The sequence below is a fragment of the Marmota monax genome, unplaced genomic scaffold (genome assembly GCF_021218885.2).
Source record: "Marmota monax isolate L192 unplaced genomic scaffold, Marmota_monax_Labrador192_F-V1.1 WCK01_AAM20220418_F8-fsc00003, whole genome shotgun sequence".
Classification (NCBI taxonomy): Eukaryota; Metazoa; Chordata; class Mammalia; order Rodentia; family Sciuridae; genus Marmota; species Marmota monax.
The window spans coordinates 28452461-28474141 of NW_026694084.1; the positions used below are offsets into that span (position 1 = coordinate 28452461).

The following is a 21681-nucleotide window of genomic DNA, read 5'->3' on the forward strand; positions in this document are numbered from 1 at the left end:
TACGATATGAAAGCCTCTTTTATTTGCTTTCCCAGCAGATGCCTTCAAATGGGAAGTAGGCCGACGATACAATATAAAGGGAAAGCAAGAAATCTAAAAAGAGCAAAATACACTAAATGCACTGTCAGTATAAATAATCTGGGAAAGAAGACATAATTATAAATTCACTTTTTCCATGATCAGCAATCCTGTCTGAAGTAAACAAGGACAATTAATACTGTGCAAGATGATTTTGTTTTTAAATGGACCTCTAAGCCAAGATCTGTATCTCTGTATGGAACTGATTTTCAAAGGGACAGAAATGGTCTTTGATCTTTCTGAACCACTTGTCTTCAAATTCTTTCGAGGATGCAGTCACCAAGGCGGTCAGAGCTGCAGAGCCAATGTTCTTCACCTCTGAGTGAACTTCTTCTTTTATTTTTTCTTGAACGATATCTTCTCCCATAACCTGTAGCAGAATAAAAAAAATACTGTCCCAGTAAAAGAGGCAGCAGACATGGAACAGAAGATCAGGTTGTTCATCAACTACAAAGGCCTTCATACAAAAAGGGAAAGTACTTTAGCTACCAGGGAACACTTCCAACATATTCAAAAGATATCTATTCAGAATTTGTCATCCAAGGATCATGTATGTAACCATCACATACTTCCACTCTTCCTCCCGAGTGAAAGAATTGCTGAAGCCTGTCCTCATGCAGCTGCAGTACCATCTGGCCTCCTGGGAGCATCAAGTCAACCTTTTTCTATCAAGACACATGCCCTCAGTGAGAATGCAATTACAAGTGACTCTCCCTCTTGGAAAACAGCTGAGAGGACCAGGCAGAGCTTGGGCAGAATATGACTGCAGCTGTGCATGGGGCACAGGTTCCTATCACCTACAAGTTCCCTAAAGCCATCAAAAGCAGCAAACAATTGAGTAGTAGGAGCTAGGTTGCCTTTTCCTGACCCAAAAGGAGACCATGATCCTGCTGAAGCCTACCCAATCTTGTAAACTTAACAAGCACAGTTACCCAATGAAGGCACAACACTGCCCCCTACTGGTCAGAATCAGGCCAGGATGAACACAGGGTCACATCCCCAGATTCTGGGTTAGTTTCTCTTTGGTAAGACTCACAAAGTTAAGTTCTAGAAAGCCTTACCTGACATCTTCAAAATGTTGGAAGTGGTGCTAAACTGTTTTATACTTTTTTATGAAGGCCTTCACAAGCTTCTAAGTGATCAGCCTTACTAAAATTAAGTTCTAAAACATTTAATACCATTTGGCATGAAAGAATATTATAGAGTGGTCAAGCACGAATGCAGAAGAAATTTAGTAACATGGATTTGGACTAGATGATTTCTATGGCTCCTGCAAACCTGAGATCCAATTTCATGAAAACTCTACTTAATTAGAAATACAATCAAAAAATGGTTCTCAGTGGGTTTGAATCTTCATAGATCACACATTTTAGAGGAAACTGCAATGAGATGTGGAATATTTATTAAAGGATGGTATTTTATCAGGTCTAAGATACTTTTTGAATTTTGACATCTCTGAAATCAAGATGTAGTTTATGATGCATCACAGTGTAAATGGCATCTTATTTTTCTTTGGCACATCAAATAATAATGTTTTACAACTGATGACTTCCTAGATTCAATGAAGTACCAAATACTTATTACACGTTCAACATAGGGGAGTAAGTAAATAAATTATAGTTCATTCAAAAACTGGATGGATATAGCCATTAAAAATTATGTATTCAAATAATATTTAAGAATCTCGAATCATACCCATGTCACAGTGTTAGGTAAAAGTCACAAAATATAAGTTTGGCAGTTACTAAAAATGTTCAGCAGAGTTACATTATATGACCCAGCAATTCTATTCCTAGATATACATCCTTAAAGACAGGGACACAAACATACATGCATACTAATGTTCAAAGCAATATTATTCACAATATCCAAAAGGTGGAAACCACCCAGACGTATCCATCAACAGATGAGTGGATAAACATGGCACATACACATATAGGGATGAGGTTGTTTCGCTTTGATCTTCCCAGTACTGGGGAACAAACCCAGGGCCTCACAAATGCTAGGCAAGCACTTTACCATTGAGTTTTACCCCTACCCCTTTTTATTTTTTATTTTGAGACAAGGTCTCACTAATCTGCTCAGACCCACCTCAAATTCGCATTTCTCCTACATTACCCTTCTACACCACAGTCATGTGCCACAATGCCTAGCCATGAATGAAGTTCTGATATATGCTATCAAATGGACAATCCTTGACAACAGTATACTAAGCCAAACACAAAAGGGCAAATGTTGTATGGCTCCCCTTATTTGAAAAACCAAAAATAGTAAATTCACAGAAAGTAGTTTAGAGAATATGAGAGGTAGAGGGAGGAGGGCATGGGGAGGCTTTGCTTAATGGGTTTATAAATTTCTGTTTGGGGGGATGGAAAAATTTTTGAAATACAGTGGTGATGGTGGGACAACACTGTGAATTACTTAATGTCACTGAACTGTATGCTTAACATGATTATGATGGCAAATATTACGCTTTCTACATATATTTTATCAAAGTAAAAAAAAGGGGGGAGGGAAGAACCATCTCAAAATGGAAGATATATAAGAGACAAAAGGACCAAGTATAATATGTAGACTTTATCTGGATCTCAATTCAAATAAAACAACTAAAAATAAAAAGTAAAAGTATGCAATCAAAGAATATTTAAGCCTATAGGGTCTAGGTCATATCATAAGTCAATTAAAATGAAGGGAGTATAATACAAATAATCCTAAAGAGGGTCCAGACATTCATTACTTTTGAAAAGTTCCACAAGTGTCAGATGCATCGCCTAAGCACAGAACTATCATCCCACTCAAGTGACAGATTTCCCCAGCATGGGAAGAACATAATGATGTTTAAGACATGGTCTGGCTTATGAAGACCTAGAATTTAGATGAAGAGATGAGACATATTCCTGTAACTTTTTAGGGTTCAGAGAGCTATCTTTTCAAGCAACCACTTTATCTGAGTTTAAAGAAGGAAAAATCACCACAGGCAAGAGTATCCAGGAAAGCTGCCCCAATGTATGGGACCTCAGCTGAGATCTGAGGATGAGAAGCTAAGCAGGTAGAGACTGGAAGCCCCAGGATAGGTCTGCTAGAGATGGAAAGACTAGTCTAGTGGTGGCAAAAGATTGTGTAAGGAATTCTTGGTTAGTAAGTTTGGGGTTACACTCTGCAAGGCCTTGGATATCACATTAAAGATCCTAGATCAGACCTGACCTCAGAGGTAACAGGGACTCATCTTAGTTTTTAAACAAACAGGTAACATCGTCAAAGCAAGTCAAGATAGATTCAGGGGGAAAAGCCAGGAAGCAAGGTGAGACGAGACAGAGGCCACTGTGAGAGTCAACCTGAGGTGGAGAAGACTAGCTGCTAATGTGGAACAGAAACCAAAGATGGAAGCTGAAGGAGTGTGGGCTTTGGTGGGTGACTGGCAAGGCTAACCCTAGATGGAAAGAGGCCCAGAGCCAGTGAGGTTCCAGGTCTGGAAAGAAGAGTGACAGACAGTATCAAAGAAAAACAGTTAAGTCAGATGGCTCTTTCCAATGCTCCTCCACTTCCTGAGAGGGTCTGCAAGACTGACGTAAGTGCTTTCACGTCACTGGAAGTGACAGTAGAATAATCAATAACCATCTCAGTTACCTCCAGTAGTAACCAACCAGAGATGTGAGACAGTGCTCCAGAGCTGAGGCAAGAGACACAGACTAAAAGTAACCAACGCCAAGGTGACAACTGAAACCATGGGCACCATTACGATTTCAGAGATGGGAAAAGAAAGGCAAAGAGAAGAGAAAACTGAAGTGAAACCTTAGAAAACGTCATGCCACAGAAGAAACCAGGAGTCCCAAGAGGCAGAGGAACACTAAATAGCAGGGCATGGTGGCCCATGCCTGTAGTCCCAATTACTCAGGAGGTTGAGGCAGAAGGATCATTTGAGGCCAGTACTTGAGCCCAGCGTGGGAAACCCAAGAATGAAAATGAAGGTGAGGGCAGAGTGGAATGAGACAAAGGAAGGAAGGAAGGGAGGAAGGGGAGGAAGGGGTAGGAGAGGAGGAAAAAGGTAGGAAGGAAAGAGAGAGAAATATAGGAGATAAACAGGGTAGTGTAGCCTCTAAGAAGTAAAGAGACGATTTAAAAATGAGTGGCCAGGGCTGGGGTTGTGGCTCAGCAGTAGAGCACTTTCCTAACACATGCAAGGTACTGGGTTCCATCCTCAGCCCACATACAAATAAATAAATAAATTAAAGGTCCAACTACAACTAAAAAAAAAAAGTGAGTGGCCAACAGACATTCTACGCAAAGATAAAGGAAAACAAAGACTAAGGAAAGGCTGAGATACAATTACAAGAGGCAGGTGCCTGTGTGTATCCACGGGCTCAAGGGAAAAACCCTATAGGAGACAGAAAGTTACAAAGGCCAAAGGAGAGCAGACAGAGAACGCAGGGAAAAGTTCATAATGAACCAGCTTAGTGTTGGGAAGAGAGAAAGAAGACTGGCAGTAGAGATCTGCAGTTAAGTACCTTTTTTTCCCTTGCTGGTTATGAAACCCAGGACCTCAGGCACGCAAGGCAGATGATCTAGCACCCAACTTCAACCCTAGCCTCGCAATAAATACTTTTTAAAATCTTTATCTATTTGTTCTTTTGGTACTAGGATTAACCCAGGAGCATTTTACCATGGAGCTATATCCCCCACCCCTTTTTATTTTTTCTTTTGAGACAGGGGTCACCACCATACCCAGCATAATAAGTACTTTTTGAAAGAATGACAACAGGAAGTATACGGGTGAAGTCATTCTCAGGGAAGAGTACCAGAGCTGTCAAGTTTCAGTTGTGTACTGAAAGGAAGTAGCATGAAGAGCTTAAAACATAATCTCAAGTGCCATCTTTAAAAAATTTCAACAGTGTACTTTACAAAAATCCAGCTTTTTTTTTTTTTTTTAAGAGAGAGAGAGAGAGAGAGAGAGAAAATTTTTTTTAATATTTATTTTTTAGTTTTCGGCAGACACAATATCTTTGTTTGTATGTGGTGCTGAGGATCAAACGCGGGCCGCATGCATGCCAGGCGAGCACGCTACCGCTTGAGCCATATCCCCAGCCCCAAAAATCCAGCTTTTAAAAAAGAAAGTTAATATAAGATGCAAATGATGACATTTGTATTTCTCTGCAACCACCAAAGTAGTGACAGAGTGGAGCAGAAAGAAAACGAACTTGCAGCTGACCCACACTGGTTTTAGACAAGTGCTACCACTTAAGGGCCAACCTCAGGGGAGTCACAACCTCCCTGGGCTTCTATTCCAGCTCCATCTGTCCTCACCAGCTATGAGAATGAATGGAGGAAAAGCATATAAACCTGGCATAAATGTGAGCATTCATCCTTTAGTTTCTTCAGCATTAAAACAATGAAGGGCATTCAGGTGTCCCAGCAGGCAGGTGCCAACAAGTACTGGCAAGCACAGAACAGCCTTACAGGCAGGCTCACTGCAGGGTAAGGATGGTGAAGAGGCCACATAAAGGAGGGAGACACAGACCTTCTGTAGATGGGATTTGGTTGTTCCTTATAAAAATGGTGTCAGAGCCAGGAAAAATATCTGATGCCTTGTGTCTTATAAACCCAAGGGGTACACTTACCTCAGTGATCCACAGCAAAGTGTCTTCTTTGAAGCTGAAACTTTTCATTTTATCTTCAATTTCCTGTTGAGTCCTTAGGTTCTTCTCCAAAGCAAATGATGTTTGTTGCGATTGGGTGAACTGAAGTAAAAGTCTGAAAAACCAAAAAGTCCCCATGAGTGGGCTCCACAACATAAAGAGCCCCACAAGGCTCGAGAAGGCCGACCCTCAACAGAACTTTCACTTGAATTCCTATAGCTCCTTACTCTGAATAAACTGCCCATCTTTATGCTGGAAATTCATCTTTTCTAAAGTCAATAGATCAAAACGTCTCAGAGAGAGCTTTAGCCAGCAATACCTCAAAAGAGCTCCCTGTGGAAGGCAAGTGGCTAAAAGCACATATAATTTAGATTGAGAAAAACCACTTTCCAGTCAGACTCCCCCCCCCCCCCACCACCACCACCTAGATTTGTTTCTTTGAAGCCAGGGTTTTATGACCCTTCCATTCCCTGGACCTCACAGCATCTGGACCTCAAAGACTAACTAGCTTCACTGGTAACTTCAATTACCCAAAGCAGGGCCAAACCTTTGATGACCCTCTTACAACTACTCTGCAACTGCCTTACCACTGATGTCCCACGGTGATCCTAACCTGGTCCCCTCTCTTGCCGTTTCCCCCTCCATCCTCATGTGGCTCCTCCTCCTTCTTATAGAGAATGTGCAGATTTTCCCAATTTCCCTCTGGCCTCATTGGTCCCTGTGGCATGCCCAGGAGGACCAGGCTCTGCTATTTACTCATTTTGTGTACTGAGCAGTGCCAGACATGGCTCCAGGCACTGAGAGATACTGGAGAGAAGACAGACCTGGGCTGGCCTCACAGAACGGAAGGAGAGAACACACAAGCATAATTTCAGGTAGTTAAAAGTGCCACAAAAAATAATCCATGAGAGTGTGTCCTTAGAATGGGACAGTGCAGAAAGGTTTCCTGAGATACCATCCAAGTCAAGACCTAACTGATAGGGCACCAGCTAGGAGAATGTCTGAGGGAAGGGGCCTCCTGGCCAGGGGGAAGGAGGCCCTGACAGAAAAGTTTGATGTGTGAGAAAATTAGAAAGAGCATCAATATGGCCATGGCACAGCCAGGGGAAAAAATGCTGCTATGGAGCAAATATTCCCTAATTCCTGTCAAAACCCGACTGCCACTGTGTTGGTGTCCAGGCACAGGACCTTTAAGAGTTAAGTGCATGAATGCATTAAAGCCCTGTGTTGGGAGTGGGTTCCTGGTGTAAGCATGAGTTCAGCTAACTTCCTCTCTGGTCCACATGTGCATGCTCTCTCTTGCCATCTGATGCCCTCCATCATGATAGCAGAGTAGGAAGACCCTCATCAGAGGCTGGCACTTGATCTTGGACTTCCCAGGCCCCAGGATTGGGAGAAATAATCTTTTTTTTCTTCTTTTTTGGCATTGGAGATTAGGCTCTACCACTGAGCTACATTCCCAGCCCTTTTTTTGAGACGATTTCTCACTGAGTTGCTCAGGTTCTTGCTGAGTTGCTAGGGCTGACCTTCAATTTGTGATCCTCCTGGGTCACAAGAATGACAGGTATGTGCCATGGCACCCAGCTGTGTTTCTTCCTTGATAAATTAAGCAGTCCATGGTATTCTGTTATAGCCTCAGCTAACAGACAAAGACAAACGTGGAACTGAAGCAACTGCAATGGCGCTTTCTACAGGAGAAGGTAAAAAGACGCACTGCTGTCTCAGCGCAACCCGTTCATGTCACCTGCCCCGTGGCCGGAGGCAGTGACCATTTTGCCATACTTGCTTTCTTCCCTGTCTCTGTAGTCACTTGAAAACAGAGCTTTTCCTTTCTATATCACGTTCATTCATTCTCAACCTTCAGCCCTCTGCAGCTGTTCTTCTCTCCCTGTCCTCCTACTGAAATCGGCTGCTTAACAGCACAGACGACTTCCTAGTTCTCAAGCCCTCTTCTCAAGTAATCCTACTTGACCTCCACAACCACCCAATTGCTGATCTCCTTCTAATCCATAGCTCCCTTCTTCGAAGTGTGACTTTTATTTCCTAATGAACAACTCCAGATGGGTGAGCCACAGATGTTGAGCCTACATCATTCCTTCCACCCTGAATCTGCCCGGTCATCCTGTGTGTCTAATCTCAGCAAAAAGCAGCACCATCCACCCAGGACAAACTACCTTTCTCCTCACACCCATCCCCACACACTCAGCGGGCCTCCAAATCTTGTCGATTCCATACTGCAAGGACATAATTTTCTTCTTTTGTTTCCTTTACACGGTACTAGGTAAGACTCTACCACTATTCACCAACCATTCCACTGCCTCTTCACTGGTGTCCCCAATTCCAAATATCTTCTTCTAGACCATCATCCCAGCCACCAGGTCTCACTCTGAATCACTGCTCTGACCACACCACCTTCAAATACTCTCCAGGTCTTTAGCTCAAGGAGCAAAATCTTTAAGATGACATCTAACATCTTGTGCTAATAATAATAATAAAATAAAAAAAATCCAATAGCAGCGAAAGTACCAAAAGATAACATTTATCATTTGCCTACTATATACTGCACAGTACAGTAAGTACTTAGATACTTTAATACTACAACCCCACAAAGTAGGCATTTCCCCTATTCCTCCATCTATGAAGAGGAGGAGCCTGGAGCCCAGAGAGTTTTGCACAAGGTCAGACAGCTGGCAAGTGGAACAGCCCAGGTTCATTCACTCAACATCCACAATTCACTGAGTTCTTCAAAATCAGATCAGACTCCAAAGTCCTACCTCTTACTTCCTCTGCTTCTGGCATGGTCTACAGACTACCTACGGCTCGGCTCCTACCACACGCTGTTCTTACCACCAGACTGTGGCTGTTTTACACCAGCACCCCTGGCCCTTTGGGCTGTGCTTTCTCTTTACTCTGCATGCCTTCCCTTGCCTTGGGATTATAACAAGGAATGAGCAAGAACTGCATCTAATGATGGCCCTGGACTTCACAGCTTTGCCACTTTAGGAATGATTTTAATAGATTCCTAGTCCATCAAATAGGATCCTAACAGTAACCCCGGTCATGAGGATTGAGATGAAATCATGCACACGATTACTTAGTCCTTGGTTGGTGAGCATTCCCACCAGGTACATTTGGCAGAAACACCATCCCCTGGAAAGTCTCTGAAGCCTTGGTTCTTCCTGCCACACCAACAGCTCCCTTATCTTGTTCCCCATGGAATTCTGCTCACACTACTGATAAGCTATTTAGCACCTGTGTGCCAGTCACTGACTAGATAATTACAAAATTGTAAGGAGAGGGACTGTTTTTTTGTTTTGTTTTGTTTTAAACAATCTTTATGATCCTAGTACCAAGCAAGGGCCTGGCACATGTGCTTTTGAAAAAAAGTGACACAGTCAATGCCAACTAAGTATCTATGAAATAAATTTTAAAATTTGCCAAATAGATGCCACTTCTCACTTAAGCCTCATTCTTAATAGTTCTTGAGTTCTCCAGAGAGAAAATATAACAATAATCTCTATGTTCTCAAGATGGTGTCTATTTCTTCTCTCATAAATTATAGAACTGGTTAAGGGTATTTTCCCTGCCTTCTTCTCAAATTCTTATACCTTCAGGATTCAAAGTACTTGGAGTCCTTAGGGGCAAACCACGGGAATTATTTGTAGAATGAATTTAGAACTGTTTATTCACATGATCAGCAATTCAAACACAACAACAGATTTTCTTCAGATTTCTTTGGAATATATGAATAAAAATTTCCTTCTTTAAAACAGCTGTTTTCCCTTTTCCAATTTAATTTTCCTAATTTTTTTAGTGTTTTCCAAATTTAACATTCTACACTGAGCACTCACCCCAGTTGTATTCATTTTTTTTTTTAATCTTTATTTATTTTTATGTGGTGCTGAGAATTGAACCCAGTGCCTCACACGTGCGAGGCAGGCACTCTACTACTGAGCTATAACTCCAGCCCTGTATTCTTTTATTTTTATATATATATATATATATATATATATATATATATATATATTTTTTTTTAAGTTGGAGATGGACACAATACCTTTATTTTATTTATTTATTATGTGGTGCTGAGGATCAAACTCAGGGCCTCACATATGCGAGGCAGGCACTCTGCCACTGAGCCACAATCCCAGCCCCCAGTTGTATTCTTGAGCAACTAATAATGTTTCAAAGTTTTACGCAATGAAATGACATATGTTCAAAGGGGTCTGTCTAGATCATAGGAAAAATTCAAAAACATACACCAAGTCTTGCTTAGAACTTTTTGAAATAAATGAAATATATAAAATAAATGAAGCCTTTCCCTGAGCTCCTGCCCCACCCTGTCACACCACTCAGCTTACCTGGTTCGGATCAGAGAGGCACATGCTTTCATCTGCGTCTCTATCAACACGGCTTCTCCCTTTCCAGTCACACAATTCTGACTGTTTTTAAAAGCTTTCTCGGTTTTCTGGCCATTCCTGACACTTGCTTCCACAGAAAGCACAGAGCTCTCAGGCACAGTTTCAGGGAAACACAAAATACAATCCTTTCCTGAGTGTGGAAAGGAGGACAGGACAGTTTTATTACTTGAGGTGAAAGAGTTCTGTCTCTGAGATGATGCAATCGATGCTGAAAGAGCTGGCCCTAGATTCAGGTAAGCCTCTGCCAATTTGCCCCAGCTCCAAGGATTAAAAGGATGCAAAGAAATCAGTTTCTGCAGGCAGAAAATTGTTTTCTCCAAGTTCTGCAAACCTGAACAAATAGCAAGTTGGAGGTAGAGCACAGTGGTTAAATGGTCTGTATTGGTAGCTTTATTTTCCTGAGGAGAAAAGGAAAAAAAAAAAAAGATAAAAAACCGTAATTGTAAAGTGTTTTCCATATAAAATAGAAGATACCCCAAAAGATGTCTAATGTATACAACGTAAATTGTATGTTATACATTAGAAGTATCTTTCAGTACTCATACATTCTGAGTGAACTAAATATACTTCAATGGATCACAAGCTTGAAACCATAAACCAAGAGCAATACATACTACCTAGCAAAATAAACATCAGCCATCCCAAACATCCAAATGTCATAATAAAGTAACAATTCATGTAACAGTGACAAGTCCAGCACCAAAAAATATAAATGTCAGTTTGAATTCAATTTTTATCATTATCTTTGTTTTCAGCCAGACATCTAAAAAGACCCAAGCCAATTTTCTTAGGCCCTGTCCTAATGGTTCCATTTTAACATTCATGCTTTCAAAAAACCCAAAAGGTAGCTGGGCATGATGGTGCATGCCTATGATCCCAGCAACTTGTGAGACTGAGGCAAGAGGATTGCAAGTTCAAGGTCAGCCTCAGCAACTTAGTAAGGCCCCATGCAACTTAGTGAGACCCTGTCTCAAAAGAAAAAAATAAAAAGGGCTGGGGAGGGGCTGGGATTGTGGCTCAGTGGTAGAGAGTTTGCCTCACACATGCGAGGTGCTAGGATTGATCTGCGGCACCACATAAAAATAAATAAGATAAGGATATTGTGTCCATTTACAACTAAAAAGGGCAGCGGGGAGGGGGCCTGGGGATATAGCTCAGTGATTAAGCACTCCTTAGTTCAATTCCTGGTACAAAAAAAAAAAAGGTGATTTTTTTTTTTTTTTTAAGTCCATCTGACATCTTGCTGGGCTTAGAAATCTCGAACATGACAGCCCCGAACATGACAGCCCGAGCCCTGGGTGCTTCGTGATGCATCACAATTGAATCCAAATGCCTTCCCTGCTAATTCTACCAAGGCCAGCCATTTTTGGCCAGAGGAGGTTGCTTGGTTTCATTCTGATCAGAAAACCCTTTTTAAGTCTCCTTAACCAGAACCACCACCTCTTGCCTAACCTGCCATCTGGCAAATACCCTTTGGATTAGGAAAAATAAGCCTGCTTTTTCTAAAGTCTGCAGAAAGCAGATGGCAGATAACATTATCTTCAAGCTGCTGTGAAGGCTAAGGAAAGCCTGGCCTGTGAGTGCCCAGAGCAAGCTTCTGCACACAGCTATTCAGAGAGTGCAGCAGGAGCCAACTCCACGCTGCAGGCGAGAGCAACTGGCACGAAGTCAGGGGAAGCCTGTGGAGGCTGAGAATATTCCCAAATTAAGTGAAACAATATGAAATAAAGCCCCATACACTTTTGGTGATACTGCACCTCATCAAAGACTGAATATACCTTGTTTCATTATTATTATTTGGTGTCTAGCCTTCTCAACAAGACCATTAAGGTCCATGAGAATTTTTACTTAATGCTAAATTCATAGTGTAGAGCATAGTTCTTCAGCCACCATAGATGTTAATTAACATGTAAACATAGAGAGGTTAGATATCTTGCCTGAGGCCACACAGCTAATAAGCAGAAGAGTTATAGTCAAATATAATATAGTCTACAAATATAGATTTGCTATCTATTTTGTTCAACATTACACACTGATCTGTCCCTCTACAGAATGTGAGAAGACAAAAAACTATGAGGAAAAAAACAGTCCTGGGCCTGAGCTAACAGCAAAATAAGAGACCTCAAGTAGAGAAGAAATTAAAAAACAAAACATCAGGTTACTAGGAAATGAGAAAACCTTATAGATAGGCAGTATCCATTAGGGTAATATGCAAGAGACCCCCAAAAGGGGTGAGAACCACTAGTTCCCTGCCCAGCAGGTGCCCAGAAGACTGATAACCAGTTCTGAAAGTCCTGACATGTTACTGAAACCTTCTGCCTGGTCACCACTTGAGCTAAATGAAAAAAAAAAATCATTCTCTAAGCCACAGGAACAGATGCACTGAGTGAACCACAGAAATGGGACCTGGGGTCCCTGCTACTAATCTAGCTGCTGCTGCCTTTAGTGAAAAAGGAAGAGGGTTAAGTTCAAAGATGCCATACAAGAGCGAGGTGATGGAAAAGCAGAGCAGTGCTGTGTCTGAAAAGGCTCAAGCTGCTGTCGATTTGCAGACCAGGAAGACTGGGAATGAGCACAATTAAATCCTGACTTCAATGTTCATAGATTCTTTCCAGAGTAAAGATTAAGCTGCATTTGAATAAGAAAACAAATAACCCAATCAACAAATGGGCCAAGGAACTGAACAGACACTTCTCAGAGGAGGATATACAATCAATCAACAAGTACATGAAAAAATGCTCACCATCTCTAGCTGTCAGAGAAATGCAAATCAAAACCACCCTAAGATACCATCTCACTCCAGTAAGATTGGCAGCCATTATGAAGTCAAACAACAATAAGTGCTGGCGAGGATGTGGAGAAAAGGATACACTTGTACATTGCTGGTGGGACTGCAAATTGGTGCGGCCAATTTGGAAAGCAGTATGGAGATTCCTGGGAAAGCTGGGAATGGAACCACCATTTGACCCAGCTATTGCCCTTCTCGGACTATTCCCTGAAGACCTTAAAAGAGCGTACTATAGGGATACTGCTACATCGATGTTCATAGCAGCACAATTCACAATAGCTAGACTGTGGAACCAACTTAGATGCCCTTCAATAGATGAATGGATTAAAAAAATGTGGCATTTATACACAATGGAGTATTACTCAGGACTAAAAAATGACAAAATCATGGAATTTGCAGGGAAATGGATGGCATTAGAGCAGATTATGCTAAGTGAAGCTAGCCAATCCCTAAAAAACAAATGCCAAATGTCTTCTTTGATATAAGGAGAGCAACTAAAAACAGAGCAGGGAGGAAGAGCATGAGAAAAAGATTAACATTAAACAGGGACGAGAGGTGGGAGGGAAAGGGAGAGAGAAGGGAAATTACATGGAAATGGAAGGAGACCCTCATTGTTATACAAAATTACATATAAGAGGATGTGAGGGGAAAGGGAAAAAAAATCAAGGGAGAGAAATGAATTACAGTAGATGGGGTAGAGAGAGAAGATGGGAGGGGAGGGGAGGTGAGCGGGGATAGTAGAGGATAGGAAAGATAGCAGAATACAACAGTCACTAGTATGGCAATATGTAAAAACGTGGATGTGTAACCGATGTGATTCTGCAATCTGTATACGGGGTAAAAATGGGAGTTCATAACCCACTTGAATCAAACGTATGAAATATGATATGTCGAGAGCTTTGTAATGTTTTGAACAACCAATAAAAAAAAATAAAAAATAAATTAAAAAAGAGAAAAGAAAAAAAAAATATTAAGCTGCATTTGAGAGGATAGGCAGGAAAAGTTCAAGGTCAGCCTGGGAAACTCAGTGAGACCTCCATCTCAAAATAAAACTAAAAAAGCTGGGGGTGTAGCTCATTGGTCGAGTGCTTGCCTAGGATATGCAAGGAGCTGGGTGCCATCTCCAGCATCAAAAAGAAAAAAAGAACGGAAGGAAGAAAGAATGAGTGGATTGATTAACTTGCAATTAATAGAGAAGGGGAAAGAAAGAACAAAACACAGCTGGATTTTACACTCTTAAAGGACTTTGAGAGGTTGAAGTCCTAGGCAGTGAAGCCCTGGGCTAACAAAGATGAATGAGATGGAGAAAGACAACTCAGTAAATGCTTTTGGGGCTGACCTCTGATGACCTACATCCATGGGGCCCAAGATCTGTGTGATAGTGTCTCACTAACACCCAAAAAGAAGGAAAACTGGTCTTTTTATACTATGACTGGTCAATTTAGACCAGTCAATATTGGTCAATTTAGACCAATATTTACACAGAAATCAACAAGTAAACCATAAATGCCCTAATCTGAAAATATAAACAAACAAAATTACAAAGAATTTTCTTTATCCTTATAAAGTTTCTGCAAAATCTACTTAAAAATAAAAAGGACTATTAAGCTTGACTTGGAATGAATATTTAGTCATGTTTTTATAACTTCTGCTTACAGAAGTAATATATGGTACATTGTAGAAATTTTGGAGCACAGAGCCTAAATAAATCTAAAAAAGAAAATAGATCACTCATAATCCTGCCCTATTAACACTTCCTAAGAATAAACCTCTGCAAATGAGATTTTCTCAGGCAATAAATTTCAAGCTTATTACAGGAAAAACATAACAAGAAAATGATTATATCTATAGCTCCAACTGTTCCTCATAATAAAGCCCTTACATGGCTCATGATTTTCTTCTGCTTATGCAAATCCACCCATTTTGCTTCTAGCAAGTTTTTCATTTTGTTCTTTGAAAATAAACCATGAAACTGTCATTGGTATAGGAAAATGTGTGAAAACAAGCAATGAAACGACTCACCAAGTTTGCAGCAATCTCTAGAGCTTCCATATGTCTTCCCAGGTGAGCAAGACACCGAGCCTGGCCTTCCTGGACATCCCTTTTCATGGCAAAATTGGTAGATGACAATTTTTCAGAGATACTGGAATACTCCTGCAGTGCTTTCTGACAATTAGTTGTTTAAAAAAAGAGAAGAAGAAAAGAAAGATAGAAGAGGACTCAGGATCAGGTGATTTTTTTTTCCCTAGATGGAAAATAATGTTATAATTGATCCCACAAAGAACTTGAGTGTCTTAGTACTACTTTGCTCAATAGTAGAGACAGAATGGCTAGAGGTACAATGACCAATACCATAGAAAGCATTCCAGAGCCAAAAGATCAGGCTTCAAATCCTGGTTTTGCTGCTGCCTTGCCATAGAACCTTTCCATCAATATCATCATGAAGATGTAAATATGAGAAGTAACCTGGCTCTTAGTTGTTCATTCTTTTCTTTTCTTACACATTCTGAGATGCTCTTGTAACACCATGAGATTTCTATGCTGAAGACACACAATAATGAGAGAGCTACTGAACCTAAGGAAACAGATCTACAGGGACCCCAAAAAGATTCTTTTTTTGGAGTTATGGGAAACAAAGCAAATTATATAAAGCCACATAAAACAGTATAGAAACTTGAGAGTCTAAGATTATTTAAAAAAAAAAATCCATCTTCACCAACACATTCATGGGCCTGGGGATAGCTCAGGGGTAGAGCGCTTGCCTAGCACATGTGAGGCACTGGGATCAATCCCCAGCATCACATAAAAATAAATAAATATATAAAGGTATTAAAAAACTAAAAACATTAAAAAACACACACTTATTACATAGTACACTGTTAGTCACATATGCTGTCACTGATACAACAGAAGCTCACTTCAAGTACCACAGCCTTACATGTTTGATCCTACCTGATACTCCTGTCGTCTGTAGGCCAGGTCCCCTTTGAATTTCTTGATAGTTAGAACTTCAACATCATCACTGCTCTCAGTTTCTTCATAAAACCACTAGAAATTATGAACAGAGCACATTACAGAGAGTGAAGCTATGCTCTCATCTCATCCTCAGGAGTAATTTTCCATAATATCATCAATTGAACCTCAGAAAGACATACCTCTTCAAGATGAGACTAGGGAAAATATCCAACAAAGAATAACAACTTTAATGATGACCCAGTTTTGATTAAAATTATCACAAGTAATAAATCTATTGATAATATTATCTCCCCAAAAAAGCTGCATGAGAAATGTGGTTTTATTTACATCATTTCCGATACCAGTGTGATGCCTGGGAATTCCCTACCTTTACCCTGCACAGTTCACAATGGTTTTTTAAAATGAGATGTTTTCTTTTAAAGCAATTTTAGAGAATGGAATAGAGACTGACAATTCTTTATGAAAAAGACATAGAAAAAAGAATTATGGTTGAGGTATTGTTAGGAAAAATGATGAAAGGCACAAAAGAATCTAAGCAAAGAAGGAGACAGAAACCAAGGCTAAAAGGAGGCTTTAATGCAACCAAACACCAAAGGGCAACGGGAGAAATGCCGGAGATGCCCACCTGGGATGCTTTCCTTGCTTTTCTACTAGTTTAAGCACATGGAAGCTGAAGAAAGCTCATCCCTGGCTATTATTAATGCGAATGTAACTTCATTTGTGAGGGTTCCACCTTCACATCATAATTGCTGTATTTCTAAAAGAGCTGTCTGACTATCAGTGCTTCTCTGCTATCTTAGTAAAATCAGTTTTCTTGGCCTGATTCATCACAGTGAAGAAGACCAGGAACCATTTCTCTGTTCTCCCTCAAGCACTGCGTCAGCCCATAACAGTCTATGCAATGGACCCACATTTTCCCTGTATACACCACTGCTGTCTAGTCACTGTTTCAGATTAGCCAGTCCCAGCTTTCCAAACCGAAACCTATCAACCTCCATCCAATTTCCATTATCCTAGTGGGAATGATGAAGCACAGCTGGCTTCCTGATGATTACCTATATTCTCCCATACCATGGCAGGCCAAGGATTCAGAGAGATGATGCCTTCCAATACCCCCTCTATTGAGGAAGGAGGGAAGAACCTTGTGAACAGGGTGGAAATGCCTGGATAAGGAAGCAGACCAGGCAACAGAAATCTTCTAAGCCAAACTCTTATTTTCAACAAGGGAAACCAATGTAACTACAATAAGGCCTCCTTGAGCTATTTGTGAGGAGCAGATTTTCAGACTCACGCAGCGAACATATTCTTAAGTAAAGAGACTTTTGGGTTTTACTTTATCACTTGGCCAAGTATCTTCATAAACAGCATCTCATTTCACTTGCACAGTAACCCTGCAAGCCAGCAAGTGTTTTTCCCAAATGAGAAATAAGAAATTGACACATTGATGAAATTCAAGGGTCCTATCTTAAAACCAGAGCTTTTTAATGCTCGACCACAATACAGCTCAAGCCCAATCCCTGTTTTTAGTTTACACATTGAGTACTGAAGGTCACTTTGAGACTTTGCGGATATTAGGAAAAAATTGGAAAAAAAAAAAAGTACAATTCAGAAATTACTGAGTCCCTGGCGTCTCTAAATACAGCTTACTGAGGAACAAATAAGAGAATCCATGTAAGAGATGCCCGGAGAGATGACATTTACCTCATGAAATATTACAAAGTAATACTCTACTAATTCAAGAATACGCATGGACTTCCTATTTTGAACAAAACTGTCAGGCACTGCAGAGTGGGCATCAAGTTAAGAACAATTGTCGTGTGACCATTTAGTGCTGCGGTCTAAGGGCTTTACGAGCACGTTGACAAGCGCTTTAAAGAGAAGCTAACAGCGGGTAGGGGCGCCAAGACAAAAACATTTCACTGGAGGAGGGAATCAGAAGACTTCCTGGAGGAGGTGGCATTTACGATGGGCCCTGAGAAATGGCTGTGCCTGCTCGATGTGGGATACCAGGGCGTTAGTGGGCACGGAGTTCAGGGCGGGCAGGTGCGCGGACGTTCCCGTTTGGGGACACACAGCGCTGAGGTTTGCAAAGAGGGCTGTGGCCCTGAGCGCGCCGCAGCAGGGTCGGGAAGGCACCCCGGCACCCCTGGAGACTGCGGGCCGGGGTGAGACAGCACGGCCAGGCCGTGTCCGGTGCTCCGGGGGCCGGAGTGGAGCAAAGCCTGGCGCGGGACGCTAGCGCCAGAGAGCGCGTCCGCGGCGCCGGCACCGCGGAGGGCGAGGCCCGGGTCCCTCGGGGCAGAGGCCCCCGCCCCTCACCTGCGGCTCGCAGCGCTTGGCGCGGTAGGGCGCGGGGGGCCCGGGCCGCCTCTGCGGCCCCTCTTCGAACACCGAGTCCTCAAACTCGCCGCCGATCCAACACCCGGGATCCATGGCGCGCCCACCACGGGGCACCGAGAGGAGGTGGCGCCTAAAGCGGAGCCGCGTTTGGCCAACCGGAAGCGGTGCGGCCCCCAGGACCCGGAGCGCGGCATGCTGGGACTTGTAGTCTTTGTGAATGTACAGGGGCTGGTGGCGGTGGACGGGGGCAGTTGTTGAGCTGGGGTTTTTGTCTAACTCGCGCACTTTCCGAACCCTAGGACTAAGGGTTTGGCTTCTCCATGTCAGGAGGTGGACAGAGCGATCCTTACCTTCATGCATCAAAAAGCCCTGGCCCAGTTGGGCTTGGCGCGCACTTCTGTAATCCTGTGGACTCGGAGGCTGAGGCAGGAAGATCGCAAATTGGAGGCCAGCCAGACCCTGTCTCAAAATAAAAAATTAAAAATGGCTAGGAATATATCAATGGTAGAGGGCCCCAGAGTTTAGTCTCCAGTAACACACACAAACACATACGAGCTCGCGCACGCACAGCAGTTTAAAACTCTTTAAGTACCATTATAAACCACTGACAGTATTCCAGCACTGTTAAGCACTTTAATTTTGAATTTCCTGTTTCCTCTTAACAACCCTACAAAAGGCAGTGATTCCCATGTTGCAAACGAAGATATTGGGGCTTGACAAGATAACTTGTTCAGGATCACTTTATGGGCTAACGAGATGGCAAATACTGAAAGTCCCCACGTCTCTGGGAAAGATACACCACTACCAGTAACCAGAGTCATTAAAGCATTTATAAAACAGAAATCTTCGAAATTTACTTGAGGGCTTTGATCAGGGAATATTCATTCTGCTGGGAGAAAAATACCAAATCCTAGAATTCTAAGATTAACTTTTGTTAGAATTTCTACACTTTCAAGATATTTCTTGACTCTATAGATTGTCACCAAAAATACTGGCCAATATTGCACAATGCAATATTATTGTACCACATTATATAGAAGGAAACAAAGTTATTTCCCTGTTTTTTTGTTTGTTTGTTTGGTTTGTTGGTTTTGTTTTTCCTCACACTCATCAGTTCCTTTTTCACATTGGTCTTTCAGGGTTCTTTCTTCAACCCGATTTTCTGCTCGACAAACTCATCCAGAGCAATGTATCCCAGCTTTCAAAATCCATCTCTCTGCTGATTAATCCCCAAATTTAGAACCATCCCACTTATCCAACAGTGGGGTTGCAGGCTCCCCCTGGACAGCCTCAGGCATTAGCTACTGATGAATTCATCCAGAGAAGTTTCACTTTTCTTTTTTTTTTTTTAATGTTTTTTATTTTCCCATCAGAACGTAACACTCTATATTAAGAAAAATAGGATATTATAGAAAAACAGAAGGAAAAAGGTAATCCATAATACCATTATCCAGAAGTAATGGAGTCCAAAGAAGGACCTAATTCTAATATGCCCCGTCTTTGTACAAAAGGCAATACAGCATAGTGTTGAAGAGCCTCAAGCGCCAGCTTTGTTTGGTTTCACAATTCTGGTTCAGTTATTCGCTGACTGTGCAACCCTATTTGTGAAATGTGCATTGATTAAAATAATGCACATAGCCTGGTGCACTGGCGCACACGCATAATCAACTCCAGGGATGACTTGAGGCAGGATTGCAGGTTTGGGGCTAGCCTGGACAACTAAGCATGACCCTGTCTCAAAATACACAATAAAAAGGGCTGGTGATATAGCTCATTGATAGAGCACCGGCCCGCATGTGTGAGGCCTTGGATCCAATCCACAGTACCACCACCACCAACAGCAATAACAACAACAACAACAAAAAGAACATAAAGTACCTGCCAGCAAGAAGGTGATACATGCTCATTAAAAATTCCTGCTTTAGGAGCAAAACAAGAAAAAAGCAAAGGCAGGCAAGGAGGATTTTTTAAATTCTTCTTTTGAAGGCTGATTGATCTTAGAATTTCCACCCTCTCCTGTTCTGAGGTCCCCTGGGTCTAGGCTCCTCCTGTCCCAACAACCAAGTGAGCTAGAGACAGGGCAGTTTGTGGGTAAATGAGAATTCTTTGCCCCTTGAACTCAGAATTCCTAGGCTCATGGGTTTCCAGCCTTTTAACCACTTAAAACTCAGTTATTGTCTCCTCCCACTGTTATGGAAGATTTGTGTGCAAAACAAATCTATATTTTAAACTAATAATTGCTTCATTTTCCCTTAAAAATGGAATCTAATTGTATATAACAGATAATCCAAGTTTCTACCCAGCCTGAATTACCAGCTTTGCCTCATTGCATGTAACAATTCCTGCTGAAAGCGAAGAAGGAGCCGTTAAGGACGCTGAGCAGGCTGAGGAAAGGAGAACCTTAACATGGGGACTTGGCCAATAATGGAACAACTCCAATGCCACTATCACTGTTGAGGACCTGGGATTAAGGACCCCAAGTTGCAAACCATTCCTTCAATTGAGAGAAAGGCCTTAGAATAATGTCATTTTAAAAAAGTAAAGGAAACCAATAAAACAGAAGGCATACACACTGTAACTGTAAAATCCACCTTATTCACTTAGAAAATATGGGTGTTAGGCAGTGTTAGTAAACTGGAATTGTGCTACTATCTAAAAACTAGTATGGTTGGGATAAAAATGTTTCTATATATTTATTATTACTTTTGAGGTACTAGGGACTGAACCTGGGGCCTAGCACATGATAAGCAAGCTCTCTACCACGGAGCTACATCCTCAGCACTGCCCCTCCTCCCTTGTTTTTTTTTAGCACTGGGGATTTAATCCAGAGGCACTTTACCGTTGAGATACATTCCCAGTCCTTTTTAAAACTTATTTTTATACAGGCTCTAAGTTGCTTAGGGCCTTGCTGAGTTGCTGAGGCTGGCGTTGAATGTGGTATCCTCCTGTTTCAGTCTCCCAAGATGCTGAGGTTACAGGCATGCACCACCAGTCCCTTTTACTTGAAGACAGAGTCTTGCTAAGTTAACCAGGCAGGCCTTGAATTTTATCCTCCTACCTCAGCATTCCAGGTAGTTGGGATTACCAGCACCATAGCACCCAACCTTATACATTTTTATCTATAAAAATATGATTTTTAAAAATATTTTTTAGTTATGGATGAATACAACATCTTTGTTTTATTTATTTATTTTTTACTGGTGCTGAAGATTGAACCCAGTGCCTCACACATGCTAGGCAAGTGCTCTGTCACTGAGCTACTGCCTCAGCTCCCAAAATCTATTTTTTGATTGAAGTGCCTGGTTGAATTACCCATCCCAAGTTAGACATTACCTCCACTAGGCAGCCCTTTTTCCTCTCTCCTATAATTCCCCCATGCTTTCATCCACTGTGGCATTTAGCACTCTGTGGACTGTGGCAGTTTAGAGATGGCATCATTTTTACT

The 21681-nt window shown here is 41.7% G+C and overlaps 1 protein-coding gene across 1 annotated transcript; it reads right to left on the minus strand.

Moving 5' to 3' along the window:
• CUNH8orf76 (chromosome unknown C8orf76 homolog) lies at positions 1-18383 on the minus strand. The gene is made up of 6 exons (XM_046464669.2): positions 18216-18383; positions 15873-15968; positions 14943-15086; positions 10073-10530; positions 5694-5826; positions 1-448 (listed from the first exon to the last, which is right to left on the minus strand). Exons 1-6 carry the CDS (start codon positions 18327-18329, stop codon positions 251-253), a joined length of 1143 nt encoding a protein of 380 aa, XP_046320625.1. The 5' UTR covers positions 18330-18383; the 3' UTR covers positions 1-250.
• Between the last annotated feature and the right edge of the window lie 3298 nt (positions 18384-21681).

Bases quoted from the DNA above. Each gene is read 5' to 3' on its own strand.
- CUNH8orf76 (XM_046464669.2), bottom strand. From the start codon at position 18,329: ATGGATCCCGGGTGTTGGATCGGCGGCGAGTTTGAGGACTCGGTGTTC. The intron at 15,087-15,872 runs GTAGGATCAAAC...ACTAATTGTCAG, and splicing joins ACAGACGACAGGAGTATCAG to AAAGCACTGCAGGAGTATTC. The intron at 449-5,693 runs GTAAGTGTACCC...ATTCTGCTACAG, and splicing joins CTTTGCTGTGGATCACTGAG to GTTATGGGAGAAGATATCGT.